Source organism: Electrona antarctica, assembly GCF_951216825.1.
Source record: "Electrona antarctica genome assembly, chromosome: 13".
Classification (NCBI taxonomy): domain Eukaryota; kingdom Metazoa; phylum Chordata; class Actinopteri; order Myctophiformes; family Myctophidae; genus Electrona; species Electrona antarctica.
The window spans coordinates 41,849,441-41,866,320 of record NC_136794.1 but is presented as its reverse complement, the minus strand read 5'-3'; the positions used below and the strand labels follow the sequence as shown (position 1 = coordinate 41,866,320).

At 44.3% G+C, this 16,880-nt stretch overlaps 1 protein-coding gene across 1 annotated transcript; it reads right to left on the bottom strand.

Moving 5' to 3' along the window:
- Nucleotides 1–4,145: 4,145 nt before the first annotated feature.
- tent5c (terminal nucleotidyltransferase 5C) lies at nt 4,146–14,813 on the bottom strand. Its single transcript, XM_079518554.1, has 3 exons — nt 14,689–14,813; nt 12,083–12,580; nt 4,146–11,289 (listed from the first exon to the last, which is right to left on the bottom strand). The coding sequence occupies exons 2-3, from the start codon at nt 12,548–12,550 to the stop codon at nt 10,555–10,557; spliced, it is 1,203 nt and encodes a 400-aa protein (XP_079374680.1). The 5' UTR covers nt 12,551–12,580; nt 14,689–14,813; the 3' UTR covers nt 4,146–10,554.
- Nucleotides 14,814–16,880: the final 2,067 nt, after the last annotated feature.

Sequence of the window (16,880 nt, the reverse complement as noted above, 5' to 3'; positions counted from 1 at the left end):
TATAAGTCACAGTATAATCGTAAAATAAATGGTATTTTTGAGTAAGAATGTGGTGTGTCGGAGGTACTGTGGAGTGTGGACACCTCAGGGTACACTTGGGATTGTACTGTGTGAGTTGTGCTGCAGTTTATAAACAGATTTATCATTGTATAATTCATCATTATTGTTTTCGTACATGAATGCACTTCCTGATCATACTCAAGGACAGTCTAAGAAGGATGAGACGCGAAGACCGTACGGGCGACGCCATGTTGCTTTGGAAGGAAAGAAACATGCGCAGTTGTGCATGTCCAACTTCCTGGTCTCAACTGCGCATGTTTCTTTCCTTCCAAAGCAACATGGCGTCGCCCGTACGGTCTTCGCGTCTCATCCTTCTTAGACTGTCCTTGATCATACTATAGAGCGTCGCAGTCCCGCCTCCTACCCTGGACCAGGAAATGAAACCCAATGCATTTTTCCCATAGACATTTCTTAAAGTATTTATTTAAAGACGGTTACGCCGCAGACAAAGCCAACTCGAGTCGTGACAACTCATGACAACACAAACAATATTTTGGACCAAACAAATAATTACAAAGAAGAAAACCAACAAAAAAAGTGTTGTAACCTGCCGTTTTTTTCTTCTTTCTAATTATTTGTTTGGTCCAAAATATTGTTTGTGTTGTCATGAGTTGTCACGACTCGAGTTGGCTTTGTCTGCGGCGTAACAGTCTTTAAATAAATACTGAAGAAAGAAATGTCTATGAGGAAAATGCATTGGGTTTAATTTCCTGGTCCAGGGTAGGAGGCGGGACTGCGACGCTCTATACAGGGTCACATACCAAAGTATCTACGGTAGAAGATCTGCAAGCTCCAAACGTGACGCGAAGCTATATTTTGGACATATGAGGTCTACTCTAGACTCTCCATCTTGCTGTTGATAATCTTAAACTCTTATTGTCTTAATTTTTTGTATTCTTCACTCGTCCTCAAGGAATGTGATATTATTATTACTACTGACTGGGTCCGTATTGTAACGGATAGGGGGAAGTTTGAGGATTAAATATTGCTTTAAGGCTAGTGTTACTTGCCAAAACGAACAGATTTGACACGCACCTTAGCTTGTAGATCCGTTATGTTTGGCAAGTGACACCGTTGCGTGATTGAGTAAATTAGACTAGGCTTAACTTGCATATTTGAAAAAAGGTCAAATATTAATGATACGGTTGTTTTTTTTAGGCCAGTTTCTCATCACTCCAACCAGACATGAAAGCAGAGGATGGAATACAATGTTGTGAAGTTATGGAAGAACTTGGTTGTTACAAAACACTGAATGCGTTTATGGATGGAGTCATTCTAAATTATCCCGTTTTGGGCGGGAACCCCTTTGTGTTTTAAACATTATGTTATAATTTAGCTATTGAAAAATAGCAGATCTACAAGCTCATAGCGCGCCACCGAGTGGCGCGCTACGAGCTTGTAGGTCTGCTATTTTTTGAAAAATCGTGAAAATATTTATTTCAGAAAACCGGAGGATTTAGAAGATTTTTTTTTATTTTGAGGTCAGGCCTAAATGGGTTATTCCGATACCGGTAGTTCTAAATAGCTATTTTTGAAAAAGGTCAAATATTAATGATACGGTTGTTTTTAGGCCAGTTTCTCATCACTCCAACCAGACATGAAAGCAGAGGATGGAATACAATGTTGTGAAGTTATGGAAGAAAACACTGAATGCGTTTATGGATGGAGTCATTCTTATCATAAATTATTCCGATACCGGTAGTTCTAAATAGCTAAAACAAAATGATAGATCTTGTCACTTTTGGCACAGAGCTGCGTCTTTCATGAAGAGATGAGACGTTACAAACTTCTCCCGCAAATAAAGAAAAGGTTAAAATGCCTTTGGGGAAACCTTGTTCACGCTAAGCTGCAGAACCACAAGGTTGTCACGTTTTGGGAAACTCTGTGTAATGGAAGGGAATGAGAAACCGTCTGTCGGGTGGAAACCTAATTCATTATTTTTGAGCGATGCACACCGGACACCGCTCCAATGAACTACTCTTGAGTCTATTTGGAGTATGGGATGCCTGTAGCACGACCCATTGACCCCTGCAGATGATTGGGGTCAATAGGTCACTGTTGAGCCGCCAGGCCATTCACCTGGGTGGTATTCGGGTCTCACACACACACACACACACACACACACACACACACACACTGCACCGCACAGTACGTCAGGTGTGATTTCATGTCGCTTCGTGCGTTCGAGCTTGTGGCTCTGCTACTTTTGATTGTGACACTGTATTGTAAGTAGGGTGTTAATTTACAAAAAAAAAGTAAAAACATGGAGATAAGGTTTCTGACTGACAGAGTTCTGGCTGACAGATGAGGAGGAAAGCATTTTGCGCTTTCCTCCTCATCTGTCAGCCAGGTAGACAGAACTGTGCGCACGCACACGGTGCCACACGCACACACTTACTTGCTTGAGCTAGTCCATCGTGGTCGATGAGGACTTCTAGAATGTGTGGGTCCTGTGATGACCGTGTAGTCTGTCCAATGCAGGATGCACAGTCTGCCACAGACAGGGCAAGTGATAACGTGACCCAGACACCGCTGGGGAAGGTGCAGACTTGGCCAACTTCCTTTTCCGACTTTTTGCCAGGCAATGTTTCAGTCGGTTCTCCTCTGCTAGTTGTCGGAGTCCACGCCAGGAGGAGCGATCCACAGCAGCATCTACAAGGGAGGCAGGCTTAATGGGCTCTATGCACACAGAATAACTTCCTTCTTCTGGGCAGCTTCCTTCACAGGCGTCAATGCGTTATCGACGATACTAATTAAGGCTCTGTTCCATTTAGTGTGCAGTGGGCTCTCAAACTTTTTAATTTCAAGGAACCCCATAACTCTGAGAGTGTACAAATGGAACCAAATGGACCCGTTCCAAAATTTGTATCCACTCTCAAGAGTTACACGCCACAAACAGGGCAGTTTGGAAGCCACTCAAGGACACTTTGAGACTCACTGGTGTAGCAGAGTGTTCCCAGTGAGCCAACATGCACAATAGCATCACCCTGAATGTTTGACCAGACTGGAACAGAGCCTTCATTAGTATCATGGGTAACACCTGTGAAGGAAGAGGCCAAAGTTCTTTCCAAAATGTTGTATGTGCAATTTGTGCATATAGCCTATTCCACACACAGCCAACCAAGGTTAATGTTTTAGGTCATTAGAGAAAGTTAAGTGTGGCTAAATATGTCTCTTTATATTTTCATTTCTTTTTACAGCAATTTCTTTATTATTTACTATAGTCCTACTGGACCCCAGGAAATTACATCTGGCCACAAAAGATCATGGGATCTATTTAATGTGAAGGGGGAGGTGACAAACGGACATATTAAGACTATGACATAGTATGGCAGCCCCCTAGTAGTCAGTTGTTCGTTCAGACACATGGAAAACAAGTTAACTACTGTGGCCAGATGTAATTTCCTGGGTTCTAGGACTATAATAATAATAATAAAAAAAAAAAAAAAAAAAGGCTAAATCGTTAAAATGAAAGAAAGCAGCAAAAACTCATCGTTTACTTTCTCTAATAACCTAAAACATGAACCTTGGTTGAAAAGTTGTCCTTTAACAGTATTAGTGGAAAATAGCCGTATTTTCTCAAGACACACAACGCGACCTTGTAGATCGGCTAGTTTCAGCCCGTCACACCCGTCATACAACAAGTATAAATATGGATGAAAGCGGGTTTGTCTCTGCGCACTTCCTTGGTCCGAACTAGGCTTTGGTGGTGGAATATTAACAAAGAATGTTTACACAAGAACTAAGAACAATATTGAGGAATTTCACATTGCATTTCCATTTGTCGAAACTACTCCACATCTCCGAAGCAAATATTGCACTTTTTACTCTACTATTACTCCATCATTTGAAAAACTTGTTTACTTTGCAGATTTAGATTATAAAACATACATTAACCACAATACTTCTTTGGCTATTCAAAAATAGTTTTTACTTTTACTCAAGTCGAATTCAGAATTTGACTCGAGTAAAAGTACAAAATAAATGGGAGGCCTTTTACTCGCAACAGTATTTCTATAGTGGTATTTATAAAATGAGTTCAACCACAGCTTAACTGAGAACACAAAGAAAATAAAAAGCAGCGGTGCATTTTAATACTTTTGTTTATTCATGATTTCCTCTTCAAACACATTTTCCTGATGTACATTTCCACCCAAAAGGAAAACCAGTGAGGTAAAAGTGCTGAGAAATGAAATAGTAATAAATGGTGGCAACCATCAACATCACCATCAGAGCCATAATTCATAAATCTGACAAAGGAACTCTTTTTGTATTAACTATTTCAAAAAAATAGATATATAATATATATATATATATAGTGCGACAAATTTCATATTTTTTCCCCGCCAAACCCATTTTCTAACTCTTATTCCACAGACACCCTTGCATACAAAACAAGCACACGAACAATATACATGAATACACATTCCCTCGCTCTCCATCACACACACACACACACACACACACACACACACACACACACACACACACACACACAATGTGCTGCGACAAATTCCACAAAGCTCTTCATGCAGAGGAAAGCAGGAGAGCGTCAAAATAAAGGGCTCAATCACATTCCCAATGGCGTAAGACTTGCTCTTTCCAAAAACAACAAGACGTACAAGCTCACGGCACGCCACTTCGTGCCGTGCTGAGAGCTTGTAGATCTGCCATATTTGAATAGCCAACGCTAACAATCTACAAGAATACCCAATGACGACATCAGCCGCCCCATTGGAAAATTAAGAATGACACAAAACATATATACAGGTGATGTGTACACACACACACACACACACACACACACACACACACACACACACAGCACTAATACACCAACGGAAGCCCCCGGCCGCACAGAGCACAGGAACCATGGATGGCCAGTCAAGAGGGGAAGGGGGGCGATTAACACTGAGACACCAATCGCATGGAATTACAGCACACACAAAAAAGTGGCAGGAGTAGAGAAAGAGGGGGGGGGGGAAGAATTTAAAGAAATAAAACGGACAGAATGCACATCATCATCGCCAAGGTTTCATTTCATTTCAATAACACGTGTGTGCGTAATTAATAATTATACAAAGACCCACACAAAGCGGGTAGTGATAGCATTGCCTGTGAACCCTGTCGACCCCAAACGCCGCCCTCATGCCCTCTCTTTACCTCTGGGGTTAAAAAAAAAATAAAAAAAAGAAAGAGATAAAGCACATCTGGCTCGTAAAAAAAGCGAGCCGTTGGGCGTTCTCAGAGAACGGACGCTGTAAACACACTAGAGAGAGAGGCTGGAGGGCAAGGCACAAGAGGTACCTTATGATTCACGCAACCTTCAAGGGCTGGATCCTTTCGATCAGCCTTCTCAAAGGTTCGCAAACTTTTACATTTCAACTCCAACAGTGTACATATGGACCCGTTAAGTAGAGTCCATTTGGTTCCATTTGTACACCGTCATAGAGTTACAGATCAAGGAACCCCCAGAGAGTTCCTGGACGCTGCTTTGAGAACCATCGTTCTAGAAAACAGGACAAGGTTCCACCGAGTCTCGTTTTCTTTGACCCTCGCTCACCGAGTCAGGAGGAGAGTCAAATAGGAGAGATTAAAAAAAAGGGAGCTATAAGTTTGGTACATAAGCCCCTCCTTAGTCCCCCACATTGCAGTCCTTGTGGTGGACAGTGAGTGGAGCATCTGAAGCTCTGACCCGTTGGGTTTGCTGGTGTTCAGAGTAGCTGCCTCATACAGCATAGTCTCAAAAGATCTTGAGCTTGATATAGTCGGCTGTGCCATCATGACACGCAACGGAATACAGCCCTACAAGCTCACCGCTGAGCTTGTAGATCTGATCGGCCATTTTCCCGATGCGAAACACCAAGTATAATAAATCAAGCATCACTCCCAGTACGCAAGTGAGTCGGCGTACCGACTGAAGCTGCAGTCTGTGAGTGATAACTGAATAGGAAACAAGATGCGGCCGCAGTGTTAAATCCCAGACCACTAGTTCCTACCAATTTAGGGATAGCTCACCCAAAAAAAGAGAAAAAAGGTGCGTTTGTCACATTCCTAAGTCAATAGGATTGATGTCTGGCAGTGGTTCTCTATGGAGACAAAGGGTATTCTTTGTGTCTCCATAGGGAACCACTGCTGGTCATCAAATTATTGTCTATCTATCCATGAATTCAAGTCTCCATGGGGTGAGTAATCAATAGGGGGAAACATTTACAATTTTGGGTGAACTAACCCTTTAAGGCATGACCAATATGTGTGTGTGTGGGGGGGGGGGGGGGGGGGGGGGGGGGGGAGAAGTACAAGAAAGGTCACAAGAGTTCCAACTACTACTAGGGTAGACAAAAACCACTACAAACACAGAGGCCGTCCGTGATCAGTGTTACAGGAAGGGGATTTCTTGAGATTCAACAAGGGGCAAGCAAACTTACAATTAATTACCACACATCTGCCAGCTAGCCAATACTCAAAAAAGAAAAGAAAAATAGAAGCTATAAGCCCTTGAAAACGCACACACACACACACACACACACACACTCACTCAATCTCCCTGAGATGCAGCTCATCTCTCTGGCAAACAGCCACAATAGCTTATTCACATTCACAACCCTCTCAGCTGGACTGGGTTTGGAGTTATTTTTTTTCCGCCCCTAACAAGGTCTCGTAAAGTGCTATCATAAGAACCGCATTTTCTATGACATCATCAATGGCTTTCGTCAGTGCACTTAAGGTTGTCGCTTTGGTTCGTTTGGTGACACAGAACTTCCCTTGATGTCCCTTCCGAAGAATTTAGAAAATGTGGGCATACATATCTTTTTTGGTAAACCTAGCAGATCAACAAGACCACAAGGTATCGCATCCGCAACACGTTGTGGGCTTGTCGATCTATGTTCAATGCCAGATGCTGCCATCATACCACAAAGCATAGACCGGGGGCGTTAGCATAGCCATGCGGACGATATTAACCAACAAGCTACTTTACAAGAGCAATCAAAGAGGGTTTGTGAAGTTTATGAGGCTGAGAAGTGAGAACAGCAAGGCCCCCCGAACTGTATCTGTAGCTTTAGATAAGAAAGGGGCAAGAAGGGGGTTTAAAAAGGCCGACTAGTACGTGATACTGGAATGACAATGCAGATAAGTTCTAGTTATTATTCTAGTTCAGAACAAAGAAATGCATCCAATTCAAATTACAAAAAAGCCTCAATCGATAATTCTAAATGGATATAAAAATGCTGGAACAAGTAGATTACAAATTCCACCCCAAACCAAAAATCTAAACTTGCCAAAGAAATTACAAATGCTGCAAAAGTGAGGCGTCAACATTTCAGAAGAGAGAAATAAAACAAAAATGTGGAAAATAAAAGAAAAACTGCTATCCCGACTTGACAGCCATCCTCTCCAAACCCTCTAAACCACTTGAAAATGAAAGGCACTTGAGCGCTGAGAATAATGCTGGTTCTGTGCTAGTAAGAGACTTTGGTCCACAGATGGAAATGTTTCACCTAGGCCGAGCCAACCAGACGTGTGTGTGTGTGTGTGTGTGTGTGTTTTGTGACAAAGTGAGCCAGCACAAAGTGCCCTGACCTGGGGGGGTGGGACCTTCTACCAAACAGGCCACGCTGACCCCCTGCCTCCACCGTGTTCCCCCAAACCAACCAGATAAGTGACACAGAGAGAGAACGTGTGTGTGAGAGAGCGCGAAAGAGAGAATTGAATTCCTCCAACCTGCCAGGTCCTGTGTGCAAACCAGATAAGGGAGCGAGTGGGGCGGAGAGGGCCTGTGGGGGGGGGGTCATATCTGTTATCTGGATACACTTGTTGCTCACAACAGGCTCTGGTAAGAAGAGCAGGAACAGCTGGGGAGCGAGTGAGCCGCTATCTGTGAATGGAAGAGGAACGACAGAAAGCCCAGCGGATGACACTGACACAAGGAGAGCAACTTCTCTTGAGTGTGAACCCCTAATCCATGCAGGAGTCAAAGTGTGTGAGAGAGAGAGTGAGAGAGAGTGAGAGTGAGAGTGAGAGTGAGAGGGCGAGGGCGTGAGAGAGGGGGGGAGAGAGAGAGAGAGAGAGAGCAATAGGTGTATAAGTCACCACTCATACAAAGCCAAGATACGCCATCGCTGGTTGCCAAGATCCAAAAATAATGTGTGCTAGCTAGGGCTAGCCCCCGTCCACTGCACTGGGCTGAGGGCAGAGCAGTTTGTTGGGCTGAAAATAGAAATTCACAGCTAGATAGAATGGAACAGATTTGGGGTGTGGGTGGGTCGGAAGGAATTCAAAGTTAGCTCTGTCACATCTATGGAGATATGTGGGGTTTGGGGGGGTACGAGTGGGGGATTCTAAGGACTCAAATGTCAGTTGTAGAGCTAAAATTGTCCAGAGTGAGAAGCGGGATTCCTCTGGCTGACACTTGGTAACGTTCCACTTGACGTGCAGGTCAAGCAACACCAACCATGGGCGTTCATTTAACCGCAGTGTATAAAAATAGAGCCAGGATTCCGCGAAGGGAAGTGAATCAGCTCTCTGGGCACATGTAAAAGGTGACGTCCCAGCGACTATGTATCACCAGCACAACCCTTATGATACCGCCCCCTTCAAAAAGATAATTATACCCCCCCTGGGCTCGAGTCAAAAAGGGACAGTTGCTGGGGGGCTGCCACGGGACTCAGGATCGCGTTTCGGGGGACGTCACAGAGCCTGCAAAGGGCCTGCAAAGTGCAGAAGGGGGTGACCTGCTATCCTGCCATGTGCTGCTCCTTATAAGGGTAGCCAGTCAGTCAGTGTGCCTCACACTCTCCACAAGAATCAGAGCCAAGCTCACATTCAGGGAGAATCCGCCAGGCCCTGTACTCTCACCCAGTGGGCCCCACTACACACACTCTCTCACACACACACACACACACACACACACACACGTGTCACTCAGGCCGGCTTCTGAGGTCTGAAGAGAAGGTAATACAAGGTATAGAAGAAACGGGAACAAAAAGGGACACGGAAGCCTCAAGTGAAATCTTCAGCACGAGCCCCCCCATCTATACTTGGTCGTGCACCGCTCACCGGAAATAGCAGATGTACAGTACAAGATCACAGTGCTGTGAGCATACATAATTTCTGCCACTACCAGTGAACAAAGTATAAATGTGGGTCACTTCAGTATTTCAGTCTTGACTGAATAAAAGGGCTTAACTAATTAACAAAAAAACAAAACAAAACTAAAAAAAGAAGAAAAGAAAAGGGATTCACAGAGAAGAAAAGATAGGCTACATATTCGTCTCTGTGGGGTGGAGACCTCATGTCCAAGACGGTTACTTTTCACGATTTCAAAACTCTGTGTCAAAAGTAGCGGCTCTACAAGCTCAAAACGCATCGCTTTACGCCACATTTCGATCTTGTGGATCTGCTACTTTAGAGGCTTTCGTGCGACGCCGTCGTATGATCATTAATTTAAGAAGAAAAAAAAGAATATGGACTATAACATGTTTCTGCCCCGACAGAGACGATACACATTTTCTACACAGTCAACTCTTGGCAGCCTGGCGAGTACAAATGCCTGCAAGGGACATTTTTGACAGAGGGCTTCCCCCTCCCCCTCCCTCCCCCATTTGCACTTCAAAAATTATCAATTCATTATTCAGTAATATAAAAACAAAATCGGCAACTCCTCGCATGTCCGAAAAGGAGAGGTCGGAGCCGAGATAAAGTCATGGGCGTCTCGTCGTACCAAATCCCCAAACGCTGACCAGCAAACAAGGGTTGGCTCACCAGGTGAACTAAACAAACCACATCATTTATCACCTTCTAACAGCTGTGCTCGGCCATCATTTTCTTTCCCCTATTTTATTTTTTTTGGCCTTCTTGCTTTTATACTTTTTTTCCTCATTTCAAAATTTTCTGCTTTTTTTTTTTTTTCTTATTCAATAATTTGACAACATATTCTTCCCAAATATACAGGAGAAAACCAAATATAAAGGCCTAACAATTTCTTACTTTACTTCATAGATGGACCAAAATTCATGTTAATACCATGAAGGAATGAGGGGGAGGGCTAAAGATGGGGTTAAGGCACCATGGACATCATTGTGACCAAGATGTCCTTAAACTGGACATAGGGAGGAGCACAGGGGATTCTTTTGGGGGGAGGGGGGGATGGAAGAAAGAAAAAAAAATCTAAATAACACTTAAAAGTACCACTTAGATCCATCCAACGACCGACACTTTGGTATAAGGAATGAGGAAAACGGAGAAGGGAGTCCAAAAAACAAAGTGAAAAGAAGAAAACTTGTCCATTTAAATATAATCCTTTATGCCTGGGAAAAAGGGGGGAAAAGGGAAAAAAGAAAAGAAACTCCTTTCATGGCCTTAATCTAGATTTTCTGGGCACATTTTCCCTCGTCTCTCTCACTCTCCTTCCCGTATAGAAGCAGCATCATCATGTCCCGTCTATTATCCACTCAGACTCCCTCTCCTCTCCTCTCCTCTCGTCTCTGTCTTTAGTCAGTTACACGGCAGCCACGTGGGAATGTTCTGGTTGGCCACGTAGTAGTTGCTGAAGTTGTGGTCGCGGACGTACGGCGCCGGCTGGTAGTAGCATGTGACGCTGGAGGCGTCGGGGATGGCGCTCTGCTCGGCCAGCACGCGGAACGCCATGAGCGAGATGAGGTGAAGTGTCTGCCGCCGCTCGTGGCCCATGAGGCACACGGTGCTCTCGTTGACCACGCGGCGCAGGATGGTGAGGTAGTCGTACTTGCTGCGCTCCTCGCCCACAAAGTGGCTCTGCAGGTAGGCCTCCACCTTGCGCTGCTGCTCGCCAATGTCCGGGAAGTCGATGAAGAAGCGCGAGCACATGTAGCGCTCCAGCGCCTTGAACTCCTCCTCGTCCGTGGGCCGGAAGTTGCGCACCAGCAGGTTGCAGTACTTGAGGAGGCCGCCGCCGCGGATCTCCTCGGGCCGCTTGGTGGCGATCTGCTTGTTGCGCAGGTGGCCCAGGGCCGCCTGGAAGTCGCCGTACACGCTCTCGCCGACCACAGTGGGGTGGAAGGCGCGCGACATGGGGGTGGCGGCGGCGCCCGCCAGCTCGTAGTAGGCGAGCACAGAGTCCAGCACGATCTGGAAGGAGTCCACGCTGAACTCGAACTGCCGGCGGATCGAGTCGACGAACTTGAGCTCCACGTTGCGCCCGTCGTTGTTGGAGAGCGAGATGAGGCTCCAGCGGTCCTGCTCCGTGTGCACCTGAGGACCAGTCGGGGGGGGAAGTCAGTAAACATATTTACTGTACTCCAAATACAATATTGAGCCATTTGTACGTTACTTGAGAAGGTGCTTTACATCGACTGTGCATTACATTCATCCATTTATACACCAATGGCAGAGGAATCATGCAAGGCATCAACCTGCACAGCGGGAGCAATTAGGGGTTCAGTGTCTTGCTCAAGGACACTTCGACACCAACTCTTTCACTCCACTACATCTCGGATCCAAATATTGTACTTTCACTACATTTGAAAACATGAATTACTTTGTAGTTTGGATTATTGTTACAAAACATACATTAACCTCTTCAACATTTCGGCCATTTGACAATAGCAGATCTACAAGCTCATTGCGTCGCATTGTGAGTTTGTTGATATGCCATTTTCAAAAGGCCGAAATGTTTATATTTGAAAACTTTAAAATTCTGCACGATTACTTTTACGTTTGGTACTTTAAGCACATTTTAAGTGTGCCAGCCCTGGCACAGGCATAGAAACATTAGGTTTTTCAGAAAACTGTCATGATTTAGAAGACATTTTGTACAATCAAGTAAAAAATAAATGTATATACCCGTATTGTGCCGAATATAAGACAACCCCCATTTTTCAATACAAGACTCATTTGTGGAAAAAGAACATTGAATGTCAAATAGTCCAGTGTCCCGATTATAACACAACCTTTTTTTTAGGATATTTCCATTGGGGGAAGAAAAGAAAACAGTCTTATATTCTTATATTCAGCACAATAGGGTAGTACTTGGCCACCAACTGACCTTGACCAGCTTCTGCACGTAGGCCTCCTTCAGCGTGGCGGGCGTGATCTTCTCCTTGTTCACGCCCTCGGGCAGGAAGTCCAGCAGCGTGCCCAGCACCACATCCTTGATGCGCTGGAACTCCGCCTCACGCGGCAGGTCCACGCGGAAGATGACGTCCAGGTCCTTGTAGCTCCAGCCGCCGCCGTCCTGCACCAGCACGTGGCTGGCCGTGCTGCCGTTGAGGCGCACGTCCTTCACGGCGATGCCGCTGCGCTCCAGGCGCTGCCGCACGCGCCACACGATGTCCTTGAGGCGTATCTCCAGCGTGGGGAAGTTGCCGCGGCCGTGCACGGGCACGGTCTCCGTCAGCACGTCGTTCAGGCGGCTCACCTGGTCCCAGGTCAGCACACTGCTGTGCGAGGGGGCGGGGGCGGCAGCGGAGCTCGTCGTCTCGGCCGTCGCCGTGGTCGTCGCCTTGTTGGCCATCTTCCACAGTCCAAAGAGAGTTCAGGTCAACTGAGAGTCAGAGAGGCGAAGGAACAGAGAGTTAGTGTCAAAGTGTCCTTGAGCAAGACTCTGAACCTCTAATTGCTCCCGATGTTTGCATGGTTTCCGCCGACGTCGGTGTATGAATGGGTGAATGTAATGCACAATGTAAAGCTTTAAAGTTTGGATAAAAGCGCTATATAAATGAACCAGTCTGTCCATTTACCATTTAGAGCAGAGAGGTTCTAAATGGACTTACTTCAGACATACTGAAGACCTTTAGCAAGATGATACCCGAGGCTTCATTCAATGCTAGTGTAGATTGTTGCTGTCGGGCAGAAACCAGTGAAAATTGTGTTGAATATTAAAGACTAAAAGATTTTGACATTTTGTCGACTAGACTAGTTTTAGTCCTATTTCAGTCATTGAAATTCTTTAGTTCCCTTAGTCTTCAATGGCGTGTAATTCAAAAGACAAAATCAGAGTTTGTCAAAACCAACTGACAGAAACCTGTTGTCTCCACATTGTAACTTTGTGTTTTTGTTATATGCTACTTTGATAAAAGTAGCAGCTCTGCAAGCTCGAAGCGTGGCACAAAGCGACGTGTTGAGCTTGTAGATCTGCTACTTTTGAATTTGAATCCTTAAAAGTAAGCGTTTTGGACATATGAGGTTTCCATCCCACAGTCAAAATGCTGTTGCACAGCAATGCACACACTGCTGCTTCAACTAGCCTACTTATTATGAATGACATGCCTCCATATGACTTTCATAGATGAGTCATTTTGCTTTTATCTCCTTATCTCCGCTCTCATTTTTCATCTTACCGTTGCATGTTTCTACATTACTCCTGCATTATGAGGAGGCGCACCAAAAGAGACAGTTTTACAATTGTTATCTTGTGTAGTAGTAGCAGACCTACATATAGTATAAAATATACCTTTCCCTCAGGTTCAGCATATTCTGATGGCACACACAGATTAACTAACCTTGACAGGGTTCCAGCCCGTGGTACCCAGCTAAATGATGTTGGTAACCAATTGGACCCTTATTGGAGCTTTAACTTGAGTGTTTCATTGTACTCTTATTGTTAAACATCTTAATACTTACAAGAAGTCTACACAATTAGAAAAACGTTATTTTTGATCGTATCTCTCCTATAGGTAGCCTACCCCAATACAGTAAGCTTTATGGAATTGTGGACAAAATCTTATCCAAACTAAGACAACAAAATATTCTTTAGTTTTGGGTCAGATTCTCATCAAATGGTTGTCCCGACAGTGGCTGTCTGTTGACTGTTGAATAAATAAATGGACGGACCTTTATAAAAAGGGTTGAAAACCACCGACTTACATAATGATCAGAGAGAGAGAGAGCTAGCCCTATAAACCACGGTCTCAAAGCAGAATGTGGAAGCGAACATGTGGGCAACTCATTCCGAACTACAATGGATTGGTGAGGCTTCTAGAACAGCTTTCATTCCAGAAAAACACACAAGTGCTGCTGCACATGATGAGAGCTCCCGTTTGTGCTCAATAATAAAATTATTAGGATAATAGAATCGACGGCTGCCCCGAAAAATAATCCATCTCCTTCCAAAAAACAGGCAGGCTCATTCGGCGACGCTATAATTAAACAAACACTATAGTTCAAGTTGTCGATTTGGAGATGCCTTATTATAGCCTACAATGTTTGAGAGTTTTACCTTTTAACTCACTTTTAGTCCCGTAAAAGGGGAAAAAAAACACTATAAAACAAGCATTTATACATGGTTATTCTGGACAATGCCATAAAGGTATCCCCTTGAAAACTAAAACTCTATTACATGGCAATGGCATCATCCATAACTCGAAAATACAATAACCCCCTAAATTGCAAACACACTCGTATAAAGAAAGAGGGGGTTAGTTTTCAATGGAATTAAAATATAACAATTAAGCGACACATGGAAGCCTTGACGTTCAAACTTGAAAAGTTTGTAGCCCTTCATGTGGCCACCGTCCGTCTCCGATAGAATGACACATGTGTAGCCGAATATTACATATTACCCGTTCCCACGTGAACAAATGGAAGCAGCATTAGCACAACACACAGAGACACGTCTTTACATTTTTTTTAAAGACAAAAATCGGTACGTACAGTTCCAAAGGTGTCCTCTGAAAGCATTCAAGTGTACAGACAAGTGTTTGTTAACTTGACATCCGTGCTGACTCTTCCATGCAAACACACACGCACACTAAACTCCAGGCAGCGATGGATGGAAAGAAAGAAAGCAGCTCCCTGGGCGCACACAGCCGCTTTATATGCCGAACCACCACCACCCCGATGCTGCACGTCCGCAGCGAGCCGCAAGTCCCGCCTCCAAGTTACTACTTTATTTACTACTTTATCGTTTCACTTCGATACATTTTATTTGTTTTATCTAGGACGAAAAATGGACCCGACACCCCAATATAATAGAGAAACTTGGATTTAAAGTTTTAATTGTTATTATTTTTATTATGATTCTATATTCTATTATTTGTTCGTATTCATGCGCCGTGGGCAGGCTGTGATTGGTCCGTGAGGTTTTTTGTGTTGCCGGGTGACCATAGGAGCATCCACATGCTCTTTCATTCAGTTTTCAAACCTGACAGCAGACAGTGATTTTTGCGGTCACTTTATTTTCTCACATATTAAAAACGCTACCAGATTAAAGTTAGGAATAAATAATACTGAGGTAAATGTGATGTTAGTTAATAGGGGAGGGGACTAGATTTTTATTTTCATTCACAGGGAAGGTGATGGTATTTTATATCAGGGCACATACATTTCCTCCAGGGGTATCCCTATTTAAATTTCGACCTGTCCCTTACTGCCATTATTTTATTCAGTGTTTGAGCCACAGACCACTATCTGATGACATTTAACCTTGCAGACACAAAACTAAAGAATATGTATAGGAGAGATAACAGGCAAACGTTGATCAAAAATTACAATTCTTCTATATTACAAGAAGTGTAGACTTCTTGTAAATTAAGTAATGTAGATATTTAACAATACTATTAACTCTTGAGAACATAAAATGACACCAAATGGACCCGTAAGGCGTAAGGGTTTGGTTTCATTGTACACTCTCAAGAGTTAAAGATCTATAAGGGTCCATTTGGTTACCGACTCTCATTTAGTTGTGGACCACCTGGAACCCCCTCAAGGACCACTGGTTGAAAACCACTGACTTAGAAGGCTGGTGTGCGCACGCACGCACGCACGCACGCACGCACGCACGCACGCACGCACGCACGCACGCACGCACACACACACACACACACACACACACACACACACACACACACACACACACACACACAGAGAGGGGATTTCTGCATGACTTCCTTGTCATTTTAATGGAAAATATTACATTGACTTTTTTTTTTTGCTTACACAACACCTTGGAATTGTGTATGAATACCAAAAGTTGTCAGGGGTTTATCGCAAATGTAAGCTGCCCTGACCACATCTACCACATCTCTCACTCAATTTCCTTCTCTCTTCCTCTCTCGCTCACGCTCACACATGCACACACATACGTCACACACACATACGTCTCACTCACTCACTCACACACACACACACACACACACACACACACACACGGAAGGAAGACTCCCCTACCTTTCTATGGAAGACCAACAGTGACATTGTGATACCACTGAGACTTTCACTGACACTGAGACAATCCCTCCATGGCTTCTGAACGTGAATGTGAATGTGAATGTGAATGTGTGCGTGTGTTGGAGGATCGAGAGCAGCATGAATCACCTATAGCCGTCATGGTTTTACATACAGAGGAAGTAATGAATTCAAATCTCTTTCCATGTAAACCTTCTGGTGTAAACTGTAAATACTTACTCACTCATCAGTCCATGATCTCCTTTACATACTTTTTTTTATACATTTTTTTTATCTCACAATTTTGCAACCCATTTTTTCACCCAGTGTCAATATTATCTAATGTAATCCTGGGCGCTACACTTCCTCTGCCAACCTGGGGAGGGCAGCGGACTGACCTCATGCTTCCTTCTATGCATGAGGAGTCCAAGCTGCTTCCCCCAGTAGCGCGTGGAAGAATGAACGTGTTATTCCGACCAGTTCCTTTCCCCTCCATCAGGCGCCCCGGCTGGCCAGGGGGAGGTAGTTTATAGAGACCAGGATTACTGCATGTTTTTTGTGAGGGTACCTACCCTAGGGGACCACCCGCTTCGAATGGGATCAGTGTATTGAAACGGGGAAAATCAGGTGCAATCAGGCCTTTCAATAGACTGAGTAGACGTCTACCCGTCTACTCAGGT